Here is a 19,255-nt window from a genome sequence, read left to right on the forward strand (position 1 = left end):
CTGCTTATCGTTTCTTATAGTATAATAGTATTCCATCATAATCATGTAGCATAATTTGTTCAGCCATTCTGCAATCGATGGACATTCCCTCAATTTCTAATTCTTTACCCCTAGAAAAGAGCTGCTATAAATATTTTTGTATATATAGATTCTTTTCCTTTTTTTTTTAATCTCTTTTGGGATACAGACCTAGTAGTGGTATTGCTAGGTCAAAGGGTGTACATGGTTTTATAGCCTTTTGGGCATAGTTCCAAATTGCTCTATGGAATGGTTGAATCAGTTCACAACTCCACCCACAGTGCATTAATATATCATGTTCCCCACATCCCCTCCAACATTTGTCATTTTCCTTTTCTGTCCTATTAGCCAATCTAATAGGTATGAGGTAGTACCTCAATTGTTTTAATTTTCATTTCTCCAATTGGTAGTGAGTTAGAATATTTTTTCTTATGGCTATAGATAGCTTTGATTACTTCATCTGAAAACTGATTATATCTTTTGATCATTTGTGAATTGGGGAATGGCTCTTATTTTTATAAATTTGACACAGTTCTCTGTATGTTTGAGAAATGAGGCCTTTAGCAGAGAAACTTGCTTCAAATTTTTTTCGTAGTTACTATTGCTAACTATATTTCCCTCCATCCTGTCCTCCCCCCTTTTATACTATTCTTTCTCTCCTTTCACCCTGTCCTTCCTCAAAAGTGTTTTGCTTCTGACTACCCCTTCCCCTAATCTGCCCTCCCTTCTATCACCATGTGCCAAGGCCGCCCCCCCCATCCCCTTCCCCTCCTATTTTCCTGTAGGGTAAGATAGATTACTGTACCCAATTGCCTGTGTATGTTATTATTTCTTTGAGCCAATTCAGATGAGAGTAAGGTTCACTCACTTCTTCTCACCTCCCCTCTTCTTTCCCTCCACTGTAAAAGCTTTTTCTTGCCCCTTTTGAGATAATTTACCCCATTCTACCTCTCTCCCTTTCTCTTTCTCCTAGTACATTCTTCTCTCACCCCTTAATTTTATTTTTTAGATATCATCCCTTCATGTTCAGCTCACATCTGTGCTTTCTGTCTATATATACTTCTTCTAGCTACCCTAATGAGAAAAGTCTTATGAGTTACAAATATCTTCCCACACAGGAATGTAAACAGTTTAATCTTATTAAGTCCCTTATGATTTCCCTTTCCTGTTTACCTTTTTATGCTTGAGTCTTTTGTTTGAAAAGTTAATTTTTCTATTCAGCTCCGGTCTTTTCATGAAGAATGCTTGAAAGTACCCTATCTCATTGAATACTCACTTTTTCCCCTGAAGAATTATACTCAGTTTTGCTGGGTAGGTGATTCTTGGTTGTAATTCTAGCCTCTTTGCTCTCTGGAATATCATATTCTAAGCTCTCCAATTCTTTAGTATAGAAGCTGCTAAATCTTGTGTTATCTTGACTGTGGCTTCACAATACTTGAATTGTTTCTTTCTGGCTGCTTGCAATATTTTCTCCTTAACTTGAGAACTCTGGAATTTGGCTATAATATTCCTGGCAGTTTTCATTGCGGGAGTCGGGGGGGAGAGGCAGGGTCTGTGTGTTCAGGAGGTGCTGAGTAGATTCTTTCAATTTCCAATTTACCTTCTGGTTCTAGACTATCAGGGCAGTTTTCCTTGATAATTTCTTGAAAGATGATGTCTAGGTTTCTTTTTTGATCATAGCTTGCAGGTTGTCCAGTAATTTGTTGTTTTCTACCCTCCTGACCGGTGCTCTGGTCTGTGAGTCATCACAAGCATACTTTTCGGCCCTGGAACTATGAGGAAGCCCCGCCCCTGCCCGCCTCCCCCCAATTGTGGCTGCAAGCTCTGCTACGCTAGTGTTCCTTTTCACCGTGGGATTGCCACCTAGGACTGGGACCTGGATCTGAGTGTGGGCAAAGCACAGAGTCCTGCCCCTGTGCTAGCAGAGAGACTCCTGTAATCTCCTTCTGACCAGTTGTTTGACTCCCTTACCATCTGTGGGCCAAGAGCCCAGAAGCAGTGGCTGCCATTCAGTCACTCCAAGGCCTGCTCCTGGCCTGCTTGGTCTGTGTTATGTTGGCAGTGCCTGCACTGAACTGCACTCCATTCATCCTGGTTCTACAGACCCTTCCTACTGACCTTCTAAGTTATCCCTGGTGTCTGTGGGCAGAGAGGTTCAGAAACTGCCACTACTGCCAGCAATTCAGTTGCCCTGAGGCCTGGAGCAGGCTCACTGGGGGCATTCTGTACTGGCACTCCTTTCTCAGCCTGGTGAAACAGATCTTTCCTGCCCACCTTCCAAGTTGTCTTGGGCTGGAAATTTGTTTCACTTTGTCTTTTTATAAGCTCTGCTGCTCTAGAATATGTTTAGAGTCATTTTTTAAAGGTATTTTGAGGGTTTTGGAGGAGAGCTCAGGCAAGGCAAGTCTCTGCCTTTACCCTCTTGGCTCCACCCACAAATCAACTCTCTTGTTCCTTTAAAAAAAATTTTTTTTTAACTTGATCAGAACCTACATTCTATTCATAAAGTGTTCTTAATTGTTGCCTCTCTGGTTGTGAGAGAGGTAGGAAGGCAATAACACATGCCTGGGCAAATGCTTGACTTTCACTATGAAACACCTCATTCTCCTCCAGTGAATTTCATATTGTTTTCTTGAGCTGCCCTGAATGGAACAACCATAGGAGTGGAGAATACTTCTTGGTGGAACACTGGTCACAGTTGTAGGCATGACCTCTCCCAGGACCATCATTCACTACTTGATCCTGCCTTGACGTAAAAATGATGCCAAATGTTGTACTGCTGATCCCTTCCTTAGAACTGATTCCATGTACTTTGGTTTGCCTCCCACTGTTCTACTTCCTAAGTTGTAGTGACTTTGGAGAATCTCTAGCTTGGCAGAACTGTCCAGAAACTTTATTATGCTATTGTGCACATACTTTTAGGTTCTACACTTTAATTTCCATCTGCAGTTATGAGAGTCAGTTGCTCAATTGTACAGCCATATGTATGGAGCTTAGTGTAGAGGAGGAGAGCAAGAGCAAAAGAGAAAGAGAGAGACACAGGCATAGTGAAACACATGTTAGTGAGACACAGTGAAAGATTTTCAGATAATATTGCTAGAAAGATTCTGCATCCCACAGTTTATAGTTGAGAAAATATGGAGATCTTTAACTCCTACTACCTTATTTGATACTTGAAGAAACTGAAGACCAGAGAAATTAAAGTAATTGATCAAACATGTTATCGGTTAGAATTTCATTTGCCTAATGTCTTTAAGATGGACTCTGATGTATCACTCTGAGAGCAAAGAATGGAATCCCACAAATGATTTAAATAAGGAATGGAAATCAATTAGTAGAGATATAATTATTCCAAATGAGAAAAACTTATAATGTTTGCATGGCTTCATGATATTGATTTCTTCAGAAAAAAAAAAGGTTACAATGGTAAAAAAGAGTATAAGCATATTTGGAGGGATAATATTCCTCCTTCCACCCCTTTTTGGAAGAATTCTGTCCTTGTAAAAGCATATTTTTCAAAAAAGAAGTCTCCAGTACCTTAAAGCATGGGATCAATGGATAGCCAAAGGAGTCATCAGCCTTAGTAAGGCAGGGAAAGAATTAAGGTTTTAAGGATCAGTACATTGCAGAAATAGTTCATTTAGCCCAAGTAAGATGGGTTTAAATAAAGTCTGTCTTAGATGTAGAAGTAGAAAACTGATGCTTTCTTTCAAGCATAGAGTTTATTATATCAAACTTCTCTGTTCTCAGTGTTACAAAGGAAAGAGGTCAAAACTCAAGACTATTTTTTAAGGAAGTAAAAAATTTCATGTATAGGGGCAGCTAGGTGGTGCACTGGATAGGTCACTGGCCCTGAAGTCAGGAGGACGTGAGTTCAAATTGGGCTTCAGACTAAACATTTGACACGTACTGGCTGTGTGACCCTGGGCAAGTCACTTAACCCCAATTGCCTAAAAAGAAAAAAGCATGTATTTGCCTAGCTAGCATTTGAATTGCTTGTAGTAACTTGGGAGTCCTTATAAATTTAAATGTGTCAATATTTGTCAACAGATGGAACTTCATAAGAGAATCTTTTCCTAAAGCAAATGGAGAATGGTGTTTTATGTTTTACCCTCAAGGTAAAACTGTGTCCTTTCCAGTCAGTTCTTGAATTGTGTGCTGGTTTAGGAGCAGAATTAAACCTGAATCATCCATTAGTCTTTCTTCTCAAGTCACAGTAGACCTTGCCTGTCTTTGGAGTCACTGAAATGGCTTTCTTTCACCCTTTTTTTTTAATGAATGGAAAGGACTGTTGAAACAATTCTACATGACACAATTAAGTTAAATGGAGTGACTGAAAATACAGACATTAGAATTGGTCAGTACACAAGTAGATGTGAAGTGTAGCAGGCCTTTTAATAAAAGGAATGGTGTTGATGATGTATTCTGCCCTCTTTGTAGCAGTACCCATTAAGGTTAAATTCCAGATGCTTAGACTTGTGTTTGAGGTCACTTTGAAAGATAATTTGCAAGATATATTTTCCTGGAGATTGTTTTTATTAAAACTTTGTACACTTTCTAAAATGAGCCCATTCAAATTATCTTGGTGCTCACTACAAAGCTAATTCTAATAAAATGATAGGCAAAAATGGAAGGTTACCTTCCACGATGATAAGTGGTTTCAATTTCTTCCTCTATATTTGTAATAGGGACTCTCCACCATATCCCTCTTTCATCTATAAATACAAAGAATTCAAATATGTACACACAAAGCATAAAAAGTAACAATAAGAAGCCAGGTTCCTGATGATTTGCCAATCTGATGATTCAGTGGAGAAAGTTCCATGTGTATTTTCCTTCCACTGATGCAGACACAAGATTTTGCAACCTTTAACCACCATCCTCTTCCCCCTGCCTCCCGCCCAAAGTTATCATTATATGATTAATGCCAGTTACATAAAAAACTCCAATGTAAAAATGGTTTAAATTCTTAAACCTTTCTATGTGGTCTATTTGTAACTCAGTTTGCCTTTCCTCCATTGAATAATAATTCATTTAACATATATAAAACATTGACTGTGCCAGGGGTGTTAAGTAAGCAAAGATAACAAAGGACACAGCAATCGCCCCGAAGTAGCTATTATTCTGCTTGTTTAATGCTATATCAAACAGTTTTTCTGTTTGATGTACAAAAGTCTGCTGCAGGTGGTGGTGGTGTTTTCTTGACACCATTTAGGGCTTTCTTGGAAAGATACTAGAGTGCTTTGCTATTTCCTTCTCCAGCTTATTTTCAAATGAGGAACTGAGGCAAATGGAGTTACACTTGCCCAGTGCTACACAGCTGGTAAATGTGTGAGGCTGGATTTGAACTCACAAAGATGAGTTCTTTCTGATTCCAGGCCCAGTACTCTATCTACTGAGCCACCTAGCTGCCCACACAAAAGTATTCTCATTCCATATTGAAGTAGAAGAGGAATATTCAGTATATAGCATGGCACACCAAGTTACTGTGAAAAAGAAAAGGTGAAAATGGGAACTTTACTGCTGATACTTTTGGTCACTGGAGGTTTGGTGGTTAGATGAGGGTATGTAGAAAAAGACAGTTAGGAGGCATTGTTTTTACAGCTGTATTGGATAGACTCTGCCTCAATCAACTGGATTCATCTTCTGATGTCCTTAACAATAGAGAGTGGTTGTGAAGCCTTTTTTTAATGGTACTTTTATTTTATTGGAATCATAGGCTGATCAGATGATATATAGCCTACAATTTTGGACAGTTATAATAAAAAAGATTTATCATCATTGTTGAAATAAATGCACCATCCCACAGTTAAGAGGCTTAAATAAGGTATAAGTATCTTCCAGGTTGTATCCATGACAAAATGTTGCTAGACCTCCACTGGCAAGTTGCATAATGTTTCCTCAACAACATTTCTGCACTGTGTTTCTGGTTTTCTGTACAATTCTATCATAATAGCAAAAAGTTTGCAAATCTGTGCAAATAGTGTAGTCATTTCATAGTATTGTTTAGTCATCTTCTTCTTCAAAACTATCTTCAAAGCCCTCACTATTTTCCTGGTCTTTATCTCCCTCTATCGCGGTATCCCACTGTATCCCCATTGTATCCCAAGACTCATCTTCATGAATTCATATCTGGCCTCAAACGCTTAAAAGCTGTGTGGCCCTGGGCAAGTCACTTAACAATGTCTTGTCTTAGTTCCTCATCAATAAAATGAGCTGAAGAAGGAAATAGCAAACCATTCAAGTATTTCTGTCCAGAAAACCCTAAATGGGGTCATGACAGTCAGACACAACTGAAACAACTGAACAACAAGGAGAAGACTGTAGTGACAATTCTTTGTTTTTTGTTTTGGGTTTTTTTTTTTTTTAGTTTTTGGTTAGGCAGTGGGGTTAAGTGACTTGCCCAGGGTCACACAGCTAGTAAATATTACGTGTCTGAGGCCGGATTTGAACTCAGGTCCTCCTGAATCCAGGGCTGGTGCTCTATCCACTGCGCCACCTAGCTGCCCCTGTAGTGACAATTCTTAATGAGAACTTGAGGGAAGGGTTCTGTTGGTATGAGCCAAAGGGGACACTGAATGAAATGTTCCTAAGTCAGTGACTAAATATGATTATGGAGTGTTCATCTAGAGGGGAATTCTTCAATGTATGTCATTCTGAAAAAAATTTGCTATATTTGTTATAATAATATATGATAAAATTAGCAGGTATTAAAATAAAATGGAAAAACTCACCATCAGAGTCACTAGAATTGTCGTCTTCATTTTTGATGATATTGCACACAGGAACCAACCTTGAACAAGAAGTAAAAACTTTTAAATGTGATTCCTTATTTTAAATGTCAAATGTATGAATATGCCATCGCTAAAAAGGACTTCACAACCACTCTGTATTGGTAAGGGCATCAGAAGATGAATCTAGTTGATTGAGGGAGAGTCTATCCATATGACTGTAAAAACAATTCTAATTTTCTGAGTCCCTATATCATTTGTTCAACTTCCCTCTCTAAGTGTCCCTTATTCTTTAAAATATTACACAAGTTTGTGGATATTGAGATTTTTGGATATTTGGGATTTTTTAGAATTCTAAAGAAATTTACAATGTAGAGAAAGCACACAGAGGTACTACTTACCATTAAAGAAAAAAAGCATGGAACCCAATGCAGAGGATTGTTTGCACTGTCAGGTCCCACTCTCATAGAGTGACAAGAGCTTTAGAATTCTAGATATAGACAAAACAGGAAGAATATGCTAGAGCTAGAAGAGAGGTCAGAAAGTAGCCATCCAGCCTGACACCCTCATTGTACTCTTGAAGAAACTGAAGCCATCAGAAGTTAAGTGGTTCACTCCAAGTTACCCAGGGAGTAGAAAGGCTGCCTCTCTTAGTCAGGAAGGTTAGAGTAGATTCCAACCTCTATCGTATCTGTTGCTGCTTGGACATACAGAGTACCATCACACCTCTCAGAATGTTTGGAATCTACCCCAATAAATTGAGGAAAAGAAGCCTAAATATCATTGGTAGGGGGAGTTTCCTCCTCTTGGGAGCCTTTTAATGAATGTAGTCACACTTGCCATCACAATCCATATTCTTTATTTTCTTTTGACAGGTGACTGTCATAGTCCTATCCTTATTGCTTTTCCATGCCTGCCAAGTCCTTCCCTTTTGAGGAATTTGCTTGGTTGGAACCTATGTTTTACTCCCAGAGACCATGCTTGGAACACGGTAATGTATGGCTCAATGACATTAATTTCTCTCATTAAAAATTGTCATTATGATGAGAAACAATCTGAGACTTGAAATAGATTCTAAGCATATGTTGAGGGATAGAACAGTGTCAGATAATTCTCTACCATTTAAAGAGTGCCTTGTGCTGAAAAAGTCTGCAGTTATCTTATAAGCATGAAATCTATGGTAGGTTCATGGAATCATTAACCTAAGTGGGGTAAGAAAGTAAAAGTACTCAAAGAGTGACAATTGAGAAATGGTTCCTTGAGGGCAAGCAAGCTGAACCATGATCACTTCTATCTCAAATATAAGAATAAGAAAATGAAGCTTTCCTTTTAACATAGTGCTGTGTGTGTATGTTATGTATATTCTTTTCCCAGTTTTGCAACTTAAAGAAAGCAAACTCAGAGGTTAACTTTCCTTTTTTAACATTTAATATTTTTTCCAATTACATGTAAATATAGTTTTCAACATTCATTTTTGTAAGATCTTGAGTTCTAAATTTTTCTCCCTCCTTTTCCCTCCCCCTCCCCAAGACAGCGAGCAATCTGATGTAGGTTATACATGTACCATTATATTAAAAGTATTTCCATATTAGTCATGTTGTGAAAGAGGAGCCAGAACAAAAGGGAAAAAACCATGAGGAAGAGAAGACAAAAACAACAAAAAAGTGAAAATAGTAAGCTTCAATCTGCATTCAGGCTCCATAGTTCATTCTCTGGATGTGGTTAGCATTTTCCATCACTAGTCCTTTGGAATTGTTTTGCATCATTGTATTGTTGAGAAGAGCTAAGACATCATCTACAGTGTTGCTCTTACTATGTAAAATATTCTCCTGGTTCTGCTCACTTCACTTGGCATCGGTTCATGTAATTCTTTCCAGGTTTTTCTGAAATCTACCTGCTCATCATGTCTTATTGAACAATGCAGTATTCCATTACATTCATATACCACAACTTGTTTAGCCGTCTCCCAATTTGTGGGTGTCCTCTCAATTTCCAATTCTTTGTGACCACAAAAAGAGCTGCTATAAATATTTTTGTATATGTGGGTCCTTTCCTCCCTTCTTTATGATCTCTTTGGTATACAGACGTAGTGGTAGTATTGCTGGATCAAAAAGTATGCACGGTTTTCTAGCCCTTTGGGCATAGAACCAAATTGCTCTCCAGAATGTTGAATTAGTTCACTACTCCACCAACAATGCATTAGTGTATCAATTTTCCCACATCTCCAACATTTATCATTTTTGTTTTCTGTCATATTAGCCAATCTGATAGGCATGAGGTGGTACCTCAGAGTTGTTTTAATTTGTATTTCTTTAATCAATAATGATTTAGAACATTTTTTTCATATGAATGTAGATAGTTTTAATTTCTTCATCTGAAAACTGGCTGTTCATATCCTTTGACTATTTGTCAATTGGGGAATTACTTGTATTCTTATAAATTTGATTCAGTTCTCTATATATTTGAGAAATAAGGCCTTTATCAGAAACACTGGCTATAAAAATTGTTTCTCAGTTTTCTGCTTTTCTTGTAATCTTGGTTGCACTGGTTTTGTTTGTGCACAAAGTTTTCATTTAATGTAATCAAAATTATCCATTTCACATTTCATAATGTTCTGTATCTCTTGTTTGGTCATAAATTCTTTGCTTCTCCATAGGTAAACTATTCCTTGCTCTCCTAATTTGCTTATGGTATCATCCTTTGTGTCTAAAGATGTACCCATTTAGACCTTATCTTGGTATAGGGCAGGGGTGGAGAACCTGCAGCTTCAACGCCACATATGGTCCTCTAGGTCCTCAAGTGCAGTATTTTAACTGAATCCAAAATTCACAGAATAAATCCCCATAATAAAAGGAGTTCTGTAAAATTTGACTTAGTCAAAAGACCACACTCAAGGACTTAGAAGGGCCACATGTGGCCTTAAGGCCAGAGGTTCCCCACCTCTGAATAGAGTATGAGATGTTGGTCTGTGCCTAGTTTCTGCCATATTGTTTTTCAGTTTTCCCAGCAGTTTTTGTCAAATAGTAAGCTCTTATCCCAGAAGCTGGAGTCTTTGGATTTATCAAACAGTAGATTACCATAGTCATTTACTACTATTTCTTGAATACGCAATCTGTTCCACTGATCTGCCACTCTCTTAGCCAGTACCAAATCGTTTTGATGATTGCTACTTTATAATATGATTTTAGATCTGGTATGGTTAGGCCACCTTCCCTTGCATTTTTTTCATTATTTCACTTGATATTCTTGACTTTTTATTCTTCCATGTGAATCTTATTATTTTTTCTAGCTCTATAAAATAATTTTTGGTAGTTTAATTGATATGGCACTGAATAAGTAAATTAATTTAGCTACAATTGTCATTTTTATTGTATTAGCTTAGCCAACTCATGAGCAATTGATATTTTTCCAATTGTTTGGCTCTGACTTTATTTCTGTGAAAAGTGTTTTGTGATTGTGTTCATATAGTTCCTAGATTTATATTGGCAAGTAGATTCCCAAATAATTTATATTGTTTATCATTATTTTAAATGGAATTTCTCTTTCTATCTCTTGCTGCTGGACTTCGTTGGTAATATATAGAAATGCTGATGATTTTATGTGGGTTTATTTTGTCCTGCAACTTTGTTAAAGTTATTAATTTTTCCCACTTTTTTATTAATTTATTTTTTAATTTTCAACATTTACCTCCATAAGCTTTTGAGTTTTAAATTTCCCCCCCTCCCTCCCCAAGATGGCATGTAATCTGATATAGGCTCTACATATACTTCCTATTAAACAAATTTTCACGTTAGTCTGTGGGGGGCAGCTAGGTGGCTCGGTGGATAGAGCACAGCCCTGAAGTCAGGAGGACCTGAGTTCAAATCCAGCCTCAGACCAAATACGTGACACCTAACTGTGTGACCCTGAATAGGTCACTTAACCAGAAGAAGAAGAAGAAGAAGAAGATGAATTAGAACCAATAGAAAGAACCACAAGAAAAAAGAAACAAAACAAAACAGAAGGAAAAAAAAGAGCAAATAGTATGCTTTGATCTGCATTCAAACTCCGTAGTTCTTTCTCTGGATGTGGATAGCATTTTCCATCATGAGACATTTGGAGATGTCTTAGATCCTTGCATTGCTGAGAAGAGCTAAGTCTATCAGAGTTACTCATCGCACATATAACATGGCTGTTACTGGGTACAGTGTTCTGGTTCTGCTCACTTCACTCAGCATCAGTCCATACAAGTCTTTCCAGGTTTTTCTGATAAAGTTATTAATTCTTTTAAGTATTTTTTTTCATCCATTCTCTAGGATTCTCTAAATATATCCTCATATCATCTGCAAAGAGTGAAGTGATAGTTTTGTTTCCTCATTGCTATCCTAATTGCTTCCATTTCTTTTTCTTCTCTTATTGGTAAAACTAACATTTCTATGACGGTATTGAATAATAGCAGTGATAATGAACATCCTTGTTTTATTCATTAATCTATTGGAAATGCTTCTAGCTTATCCCCGTTATAAACAATACTTGCTGATGGTTTTAGATAGATACTGATTATAATTTTAAGGAAACCTCCATTTATTCCTATGCTCTTTGCTGTTTTTAGTAGGAATGGGTGCTGTATTTTGCAAAAGCTTTTTCTGCATCTATCAAGAGAATCATATGATTTCTGTTAGTTTTATTATTGATATGGTCAATTATGCTGATAGTTTTCATAGTGTTCCTAATATTGAACCAGCCCTGCACTCCTGGTATAAATCACACCTGGTCATAGTGTATTATCCTCATGATAAATTGTTGTAATCTCTTTGCTAATATTTTATTTTAAATTTTTGCATCAATATTCATTAGGGAAATGGGTCTACAATTTTCTTTCTCTGTTTTGTCTCTTTCCATTTAACTATCAGCACCATATTTGTGTCATAAAAGGAATTCAGTAGGCCTCATTAACCAATTTTTCCAAATAGTTAAATCTGCCTGGTCTTGGAGATTTTTTCTTAGGGAGTATTTATTGGCTTGTTCAATTTCTTTTTCTAAATTGGGATTAAGTATTTTGTTTTCTCTTCTGTCAGTCTAGGCGATTTATATTTTTTATATATTCATCCATTTCACTTAGATTGTCAGATTTATTGGCATTCGGTTGGGCAAAAAGCTCCCAATTATTGCTTTAACTTCCTCTTCATTGGTGGTTAATTCACTCTTTTCACATTTGATATTATTAGTTTGGTTTTCTTATTTCTTGTTTTTAATCAAATTAAGTAAATGTTTTTCTGTTTCATTGTGTTTTTTTTTTCATAAAAGCATAAGCTTTTTTTTTTACTGTCAGTTTTATTAATCTTTCCTTTGATTTTTCAAATTCCTAATTTGGTATTTAATTGGGAATTTTTAATTTCTTCTTTTTCTAGGTTTTTTAGTTGCATGCCCAATTCATTGATCTGTTCTTTCTCTATTTTATTCTTATAAGTATTTAGAAATATAAAATTTCCCCTAAAAACTGCTTTGGTTGCATCCAATAAGTTTTGGTATGTTGTCTCATTATTGTTGTTCTCTGATGAAATTATTATTTCTATGATTTTTTGTTTGACACACTCATTCTTGAAGATAAGGTTATTTAGTGTTCAATTAGTTTTTAGCCTATCTTTCCATGACCCTTTATTACATGTAATTTTTATTACATTGTGATCTGAAAAGGATGAATTTAATATTTCTGCCTTTCTGCACTGGATTGTGAGGTTTGGGGGCCTTAATACATGGTCACTTTTTGTGTTCCATGTACCACTGAGAAAAAAAGGTATATTCCTTTCTATCCCCATTCAATTTGCTCCTGAGGTCTAGCATGTCTAATTTTTAAAAATTCTATTCACCTCCTTAACTTCTTTCTTGTTTATTTTGTTGTTAGATTTATCTAATTCAGAGAGGGGGAGGTTGAGGTCTCCCACTAGTTTAGCTTTGCTGTCTATTTCTTCCTGTAACTCAACTTCTCTAAGAATTTGGATGCTATGCCACTTGGTGCATATATGTTGAGTATTGATATTACTTCGTTGTCTGTGGTACCTTTTAGCAAGATGTAGTTTCCTTCCTTATCTCTTTTAATTATAAGTATTTTTGCTTTTGCTTTCTGAGATCAGGGTTACCACCCCTGTTTTATTTTTACTTCAGCTAAACCATAATATATTCTGCTCAAGCCTTTTACCTTTACACTGTATGTATCTCTGCTTTAAATGTGTTTCTTGTAAACAACATATGGTAGGATTCTGGTTTTTAATCCACTCTGCTATCCACTTCTGTTTTACGGGAGAGTTCATCTCATTCAGAGTTATGATTACTAACTGTGTATTTCCCTCCATCCTATTTTTCCCCTTGCTTATACTTTTCTCTCTTCTTTCACCCTGCCCTCTCCTCACCTGTATTTTGCTATTTTGTGTACTGATCACCCTCAATCTGCCCTCCCTTCTATCAATCCTCTCTTTCTTTCCCTTTCCCTTTCTTACTTCTGCCCTCCTTTCCACCCTTCATTCTAATAATACCCCTTCCCTTTTCTTTCCCCTTTCCCCTCATACTTCATTATAGGGTAAAGCGAATGTCTATACGCAAGTGAGTGTTGTATGTTATTCCTTCTTTGAGACAAATCCAATGAGAATAAGGTTCAAACAATGCTCACTCCCTCTCTTCTTTACCTCTGCTATAATAGCTCTTTTGTGCCTCTTCATGTCATGTGATTTCCCTTATTCTACCTCTCCCTTTCCTCTTCTCCCAGTACAATCCTTTTTTCACCCCTTATTTTTATATCATCACATCAAAATCAGCTTATACCCACACTCTTCTGCCTATATATACTCCTTCTAACTGTTGTAATAGATATAAACTTCTCAAGAGTTACAAGTATCATCTTCCCTTGTAGAGATGTAAACAGTTTATTTTTATTGAATAGCATGTTTTTTTTTCTTTCCTGTTTACCTTCTTATGCTTCTCTTGAGTCTTGTGTTTGAAGATTGATTTTTCTATTCAGCTCTCATCTTTTCACAGGGAAGTTTGAAAGTTCGCATCTCATTGAATGTTCATCTTTTCCTCTGAAAGATTATGCTCAGTTTTGCTGGGTAGTTGAACTTTGATTGTAATCCAAGCTCCTTTGCCTTCTGGAATATCATATTCCAAGCCCTCTAATCCTTTAATGTACAAGCTACTAAGTCCTGTGTGATCCTGACTGTGGTTCCTTGATATTTGAATTGTTTCTTTCTGGATGCTTGTAGTATTTTCTCCTTGACCTGAAAATTCCAGAATTTGGCTACTATATTCCTTGGAATTTTCATTTTGTGATCTCTTTCAGGAAGTGATCAGTGGATTCTTTCAATGGCAGTTTTACCCTCTGAATCTAGAATATCAGGGCAGTTGCCCTTGATAATTTCTTGAAAGATGCTGTCCAGGCTCTTTTTTTTTGATCATGGCCTTCAGGTAGTCCAGTAATTTTTAGATTTTCTCTCCTAGATCTATTTTCCAGGTCAGTAGTTTTTCCAATGAGACATTTTACATTTTCTTCAATCTTTTCATTCTTTGGATTTTATTTGACTGATCTTTGAGAGTCATTAACTTCTACTTTCCCAATTCTAACTTTTTTTTTTTGGTGAGGCAACTGAGGTTAAGTGACTTACTAAGAGTCATGCAGCTAGTAAGTGTTATGTGTCTGAGGCCAAATTTGAACTCAGGTCCTCCTAACTCCAGGGCTAGTGCTCTATCCATTGTGCCATCTAGCTGTCCCCCAATTCTAACTTTAAAGAATTATTTTCTTCAGTTAGCTTTTGTAACTCCTTTTCTATTTGGCCAATTCTACTGGTTTTTTTTTTTTTTGCCAATTCTACTTTTAAAGGAGTTGTTTTCTTCAGTGGATTTCTTTTCATTTGGCCAATTCTATTTTTTTTAAAGTTGTTTCCTTCAGTAAACATTTGTGCTTCCTTTTCTAAGCTGTTGACTCTTTCTTCATAATTCTCCTTCATAACTCTCATTTATTTTACCAATTTTTCTTCTACCTCTCTTACATGATTTTTAAGATCCTTCTTGAGCTATTCCAAGAGGATGTTTTGGGTTTGAGACCAATTCTTTTTCCCCTTTGAGGCTTCACATATAGGTATTTTGATGTTGTCCTCTTCTGAGTTTGTGTTTCGATCTTCCCTGTTGCGATGGTAGCTTTCTATGGTCAGGGCTCTCTTCTGTTTCTTCCTCATTTTTTATCCTATTTTGTGACCTTTAAAGTTGAGTTCTGCTTCTGGAGTCCAAGGGGTACTGTCCCAAGCTTCTTATGCTGGGAGGGCAGGGGCCTGGTCACTGGCTTTTCATGCTGGGCCCTCAGGGCTTTCAGTTTGCCCAGCATGCTAAGGGTGGCCTGGCCTAGTTGTATCCAGATTCTGGGAATTGAAATTTGCCTAGTGTGCCTGATGCTGGAGGCCTCACTGCTGGCCTGCTGAACCAAGACTGATGAACTTCAATTGCTAATCTGTGCTGTGGCTAAGAGCCTCCTCCCACTGATTTTCCCAGATACCATCTGCACTAGGCTGAGTTCCCCTTTTGCCCAAGTGAGAAAGACCTTTCCTGAAGTCCTTCTAAGTTATCTTAAGCTGGAAAATTTTTCACTCCATTTTTTGTGGGTCCTATTGCTCCAGAATCTGTTTAGGGGCCTGATTTAATGTTGTTTCTGAAGCAAAATGGGGAGAGCTCAGGCAACTCCATGATTTCTCTCCACTACCTTGACTCTGCCCCACTGAGCTTTACTTTCTTTGAAGGAACACAGAAGTATTTCTTGAGGATAGACATGTCATAGTAAATAAAATTTGGTAGTATCTTTGTTGAGTGTTGGTTGTTATAGAATTGAAAATATGAATATCATTCAATATTTGGAATTTCTTAAGTGTCTCTTTACCTAAAGCATAGGATTAGTGGTATTTGATAGTGGCATTTTTCAGGTAGAGTTGTATTGTCTCTGCTCAACTAATTCTTGAACTGGGTGCTGAATCAGGAGCAGAATTAAACCCCAGTAGTCTTCTAAGCCTTTCTTACCAGATGACACTATAACACAATTACTAGAGACACTGCCATGGCTTCCATACAATTTTCAATAAATGTAACAGACTATAGAAACAATTTTGCGCTGAATGATCGTGTTCTAAGGAGTGACTGTATTTTCATAAGTGCAGAATGTAGTAGGCCTTTTAATAAAAAGTAATGTGCAGATGATATATTCCACCTTTGTAGCGGTAGCCATTTACATTTAAATGCTACTTATTTAATGTCATTTGGGAGGATTATTTAAAAGATATATTTTGATGGAGATTATTTTTTCATTAGAACTTTGTCCACTTTCTAAAAGGACCTATTCAAAGTGTCTCAGTCCTTACTACAAAGCTAATTCTAATAAATGTATAGGCCAAAGTGGAAGCTTACCATCCAAGCAGATACATGGCTCCTTCATCCTCTGTGTATGGCTTCTTGCCACTTGCCTTCATGTCTTCTTCATCTAAAGATATAACATTTATGTGTCAAGCATAAATACAAAGAACTTAAAAATGGGTACACACAAAGCATTTTAAGGGATAATAAAAATTTTCTAAGGCCCCTGATTTCTGATGTGTTGCCAATCAGATGAATCAGTAGAAAAGTTTCCAAATGCCGACTCCTCACACTGATGAACATATAGATTTTTATAACCCCTAACCACCCACAAAAATGTTTCATCCATTCATGTGAGTAATCAATCAGTTGAAAATTTGCCAAGTAAAAATGGCCTGAAATCTAAAACTCTCTATTGTCATCTATTTGGAAATCAGATTTTCCACCATTGAATGAACATTAATGTGGTAAATATGTAGAAAACCTCAACTCTACCCCCAGTGTGCTAAGTAAGCAAAGATATGAAGGAGGTACAGCCTTTACTCCCAAATAGCTAACATTCTACTTGATTAATGTTATAAATAAATTTCTCCATGTAATCCACAGAAGTCTTCTCCATCCATATTGTAGCTTCACAGGAGTACTCATTCAGTGTATCATTGGGCACCAAGTCCATATAAAAAAGGAAGGAGGAAAATGGTTGGTAGGTTTGGTGACTGAGGATTTGGTGATGGAATAAAAGACTGTGTAGCAACAACTTTGTGGACACTGGAGGGAAAGGTTCTACTGGTATGGGGCAAAGGTGACAATTGAATATTCTGATGAACGGATTTACAACAGGAATTTCTCAAAGTATGTCATTCTGAAAATTTTGCTAGGTTAGGCTGCTGTTGATAAGAAGCTGTTTCACTGATAGGGTTGAGTCTCAACATTCCTCCAATGACTGCATATGTGATGAAATCACCAAATGTAAAAATAAACTGAAAAAACTTACCATCCCTGTCACTATCGGTTTCCATCCTTGTCTCTGCTATTTTTATTACAGGGACCTCCCTTGAACAAGAAATAAAAGGTGTTCAACATAAATCCTCATTATAGAATATCAAAAGTATAAATATGCAATTTTGGTAAAACCCACGTCTGCCACAAAACTCACCACACTTTGCTAAGGACCTAGAAAGAGAAATCTATCTGATGGTGGGAATGTCAGTCCACCTATTTTCAAGAATATTTTACCTTTCAGAAACAGTAACTTCATTTAGCCTGTCATTAGAGGTATTTTTGATATATTAAAGTGTAAAATATTATTTTGTGGTTTTCAACAAAACTAATTGGATTTTTAGAAATTCAAACAAGTTGAAAATGGAAAGATAGCCCATGAAGTATTGTTTGCTCTTCAAAAACCCCCCAAACAAACATGAAATACGAGTTTGTTTTTTGTTATGAAATGCAAGTTTGTTTTTAGTATCAATATAATTGTCATCTGATAGAATGACTTTTTTAAAGAAATAGAATATTAATGGTGTTTTAGAGCTGCAAACACTGTCAGAGAAAGAACATCTGATCATGCAGTTTCTCTTAGGGAGTAGAACAGATGCTCCATGACTAAGGAATTACATGGATTCCTTCTTCCTCTACAACATTTGCTTGCAGTTTTAACACTGAATTGAGTCTTTTCACCTTCCTTGGGGTGAAGAAGGGGAGATTAGAGAGAAGATGCTGAATTTGCATTGGTAGAAAGTATTTCCTCTGTGGGAGGTCTTTATTATCAGTGCAAATTCACTTTCCATCCCAATCCATATCCCCTTGTTTTCCTGACATGGGACTGTGTGACTCACTAGTCTTGAAGCTCTCCATTTAGTGAGTTGGCATGAGACATTTTGGTTTTTGTCACTCAGCATTATGACTAAAAGAGCAACTTTAGAGCGATCTTAATTTTCCCTAAACCAATTCAGCTATTTCATAAAAATGGATATAGAATAAATATAGTTTGATCACATTTATGTTGAGCAGGTCTACTTGAGTCCTTCTATCCAAGATTATATTAATATTTCTCATTATCTTGTAATTTCATAAGGCATCCCTTTGTAATGCAGGTGCTTGGTAATTTTGCATAGGAACATCCCATAAGTAGAGATGTGCCATCTCTACATGTGGTCAATGTGTTCTTAAGTTGGGTGCTGGTTTAGGAGTATAATTTAACTCCAACTATTGTGTAAGACTTCTGTGGCAGTTCCCAATTGCTGCAGTCAATGCACTCTGCAATATGGCTATTATACATTCTCTCTGAACTGAAAGGACAGTGGACATAACACTCCCAGAACAATAAGATTCCATGGAGTGACTGACAGTAGCTACCTTGTATTTGTAATTATAATATAAATACTTTCCCATTGTGTGAAGCATTTAAAATTGGATTGCCATATAAGTTTTGTCTCACCGCCCACTTTGAGCACTGTTCATTCATTTTAAAATTCTAATTACAAATTGCCTTATTTTGAGGGTTTTTTCAGCATTATTTATTATTTATTTACAAGTGATATTTACTTTCAGATAGTTGGGTTTTTCTTAATGTACGAAATATTTGAATCCTTCCTAAAATGATAGTATTCAAAGTTAAATTTAATGAAGAGATGGGCTAAATTAAAAGCTTACCGTGAATAATTATCCCCTGCTCCTTCGTGGACTATATTTTTCTTGGTCGGTCCCAATTTCATCTCAGTTTCATCTATAGTAATAAAGAGTTCAAATGTGAATCGCCAAATCATTCAGAGTACTTAGAAAAGTCTCAGAATTCTGGCTAACTTACTAATATCTACTTAATCCATATTGTAGCAGAACTGAAATGTTCAAAATAAACCTTTATTTACATCATTCATTATGGAAATGGAAAGGTAAAACTAGAAACTCTAATGTTAGTAGTTTTGCCCACCAGTTTGGATAAAGCATTGTGCAGCCAGACTCACTTCAGCATCTAAAATTAAGTCTACTGCTTTGAGACTAGGGTGGACATTAGATGTCCCAGTGAGTGGAGGGGTCTTGTTAAATAGTCATAAATTGGAGACTCACTGGAATTAAATAGTAATCATTTGTGAGAAGACTTCCTCAAATTCTGTCAACTTCAAAACTTTCTCAAGATTTTG

The 19,255-nt window shown here is 36.6% G+C and overlaps 1 protein-coding gene and 1 long non-coding RNA gene across 3 annotated transcripts in view; one reads left to right on the top strand and one right to left on the bottom strand.

Annotated features, from left to right (window-relative positions):
* LOC144458229 (uncharacterized) overlaps positions 1–19,255 on the top strand; it is a 76,905-nt gene that overhangs the window by 6,769 nt on the left and 50,881 nt on the right. The gene's annotated exons all lie outside the window — the stretch shown is intronic.
* LOC144454189 (uncharacterized) overlaps positions 1–19,255 on the bottom strand; it is a 32,746-nt gene that overhangs the window by 1,639 nt on the left and 11,852 nt on the right. Inside the window, exons 5-9 of the mRNA XM_078145551.1 lie at positions 18,768–18,840; positions 17,107–17,165; positions 16,167–16,239; positions 6,753–6,811; positions 4,658–4,733 (exon numbers count right to left, since the gene is read on the bottom strand). Coding sequence (XP_078001677.1) covers positions 4,658–4,733; positions 6,753–6,811; positions 16,167–16,239; positions 17,107–17,165; positions 18,768–18,840 — 340 coding nt within the window. The remainder of the gene's footprint in view (positions 1–4,657; positions 4,734–6,752; positions 6,812–16,166; positions 16,240–17,106; positions 17,166–18,767; positions 18,841–19,255) is intronic.

Source organism: Phascolarctos cinereus, unplaced genomic scaffold, assembly GCF_003287225.1.
Source record: "Phascolarctos cinereus isolate Bilbo 61053 unplaced genomic scaffold, phaCin_HiC Scaffold_726;HRSCAF=1367, whole genome shotgun sequence".
NCBI lineage: Eukaryota > Metazoa > Chordata > Mammalia > Diprotodontia > Phascolarctidae > Phascolarctos > Phascolarctos cinereus.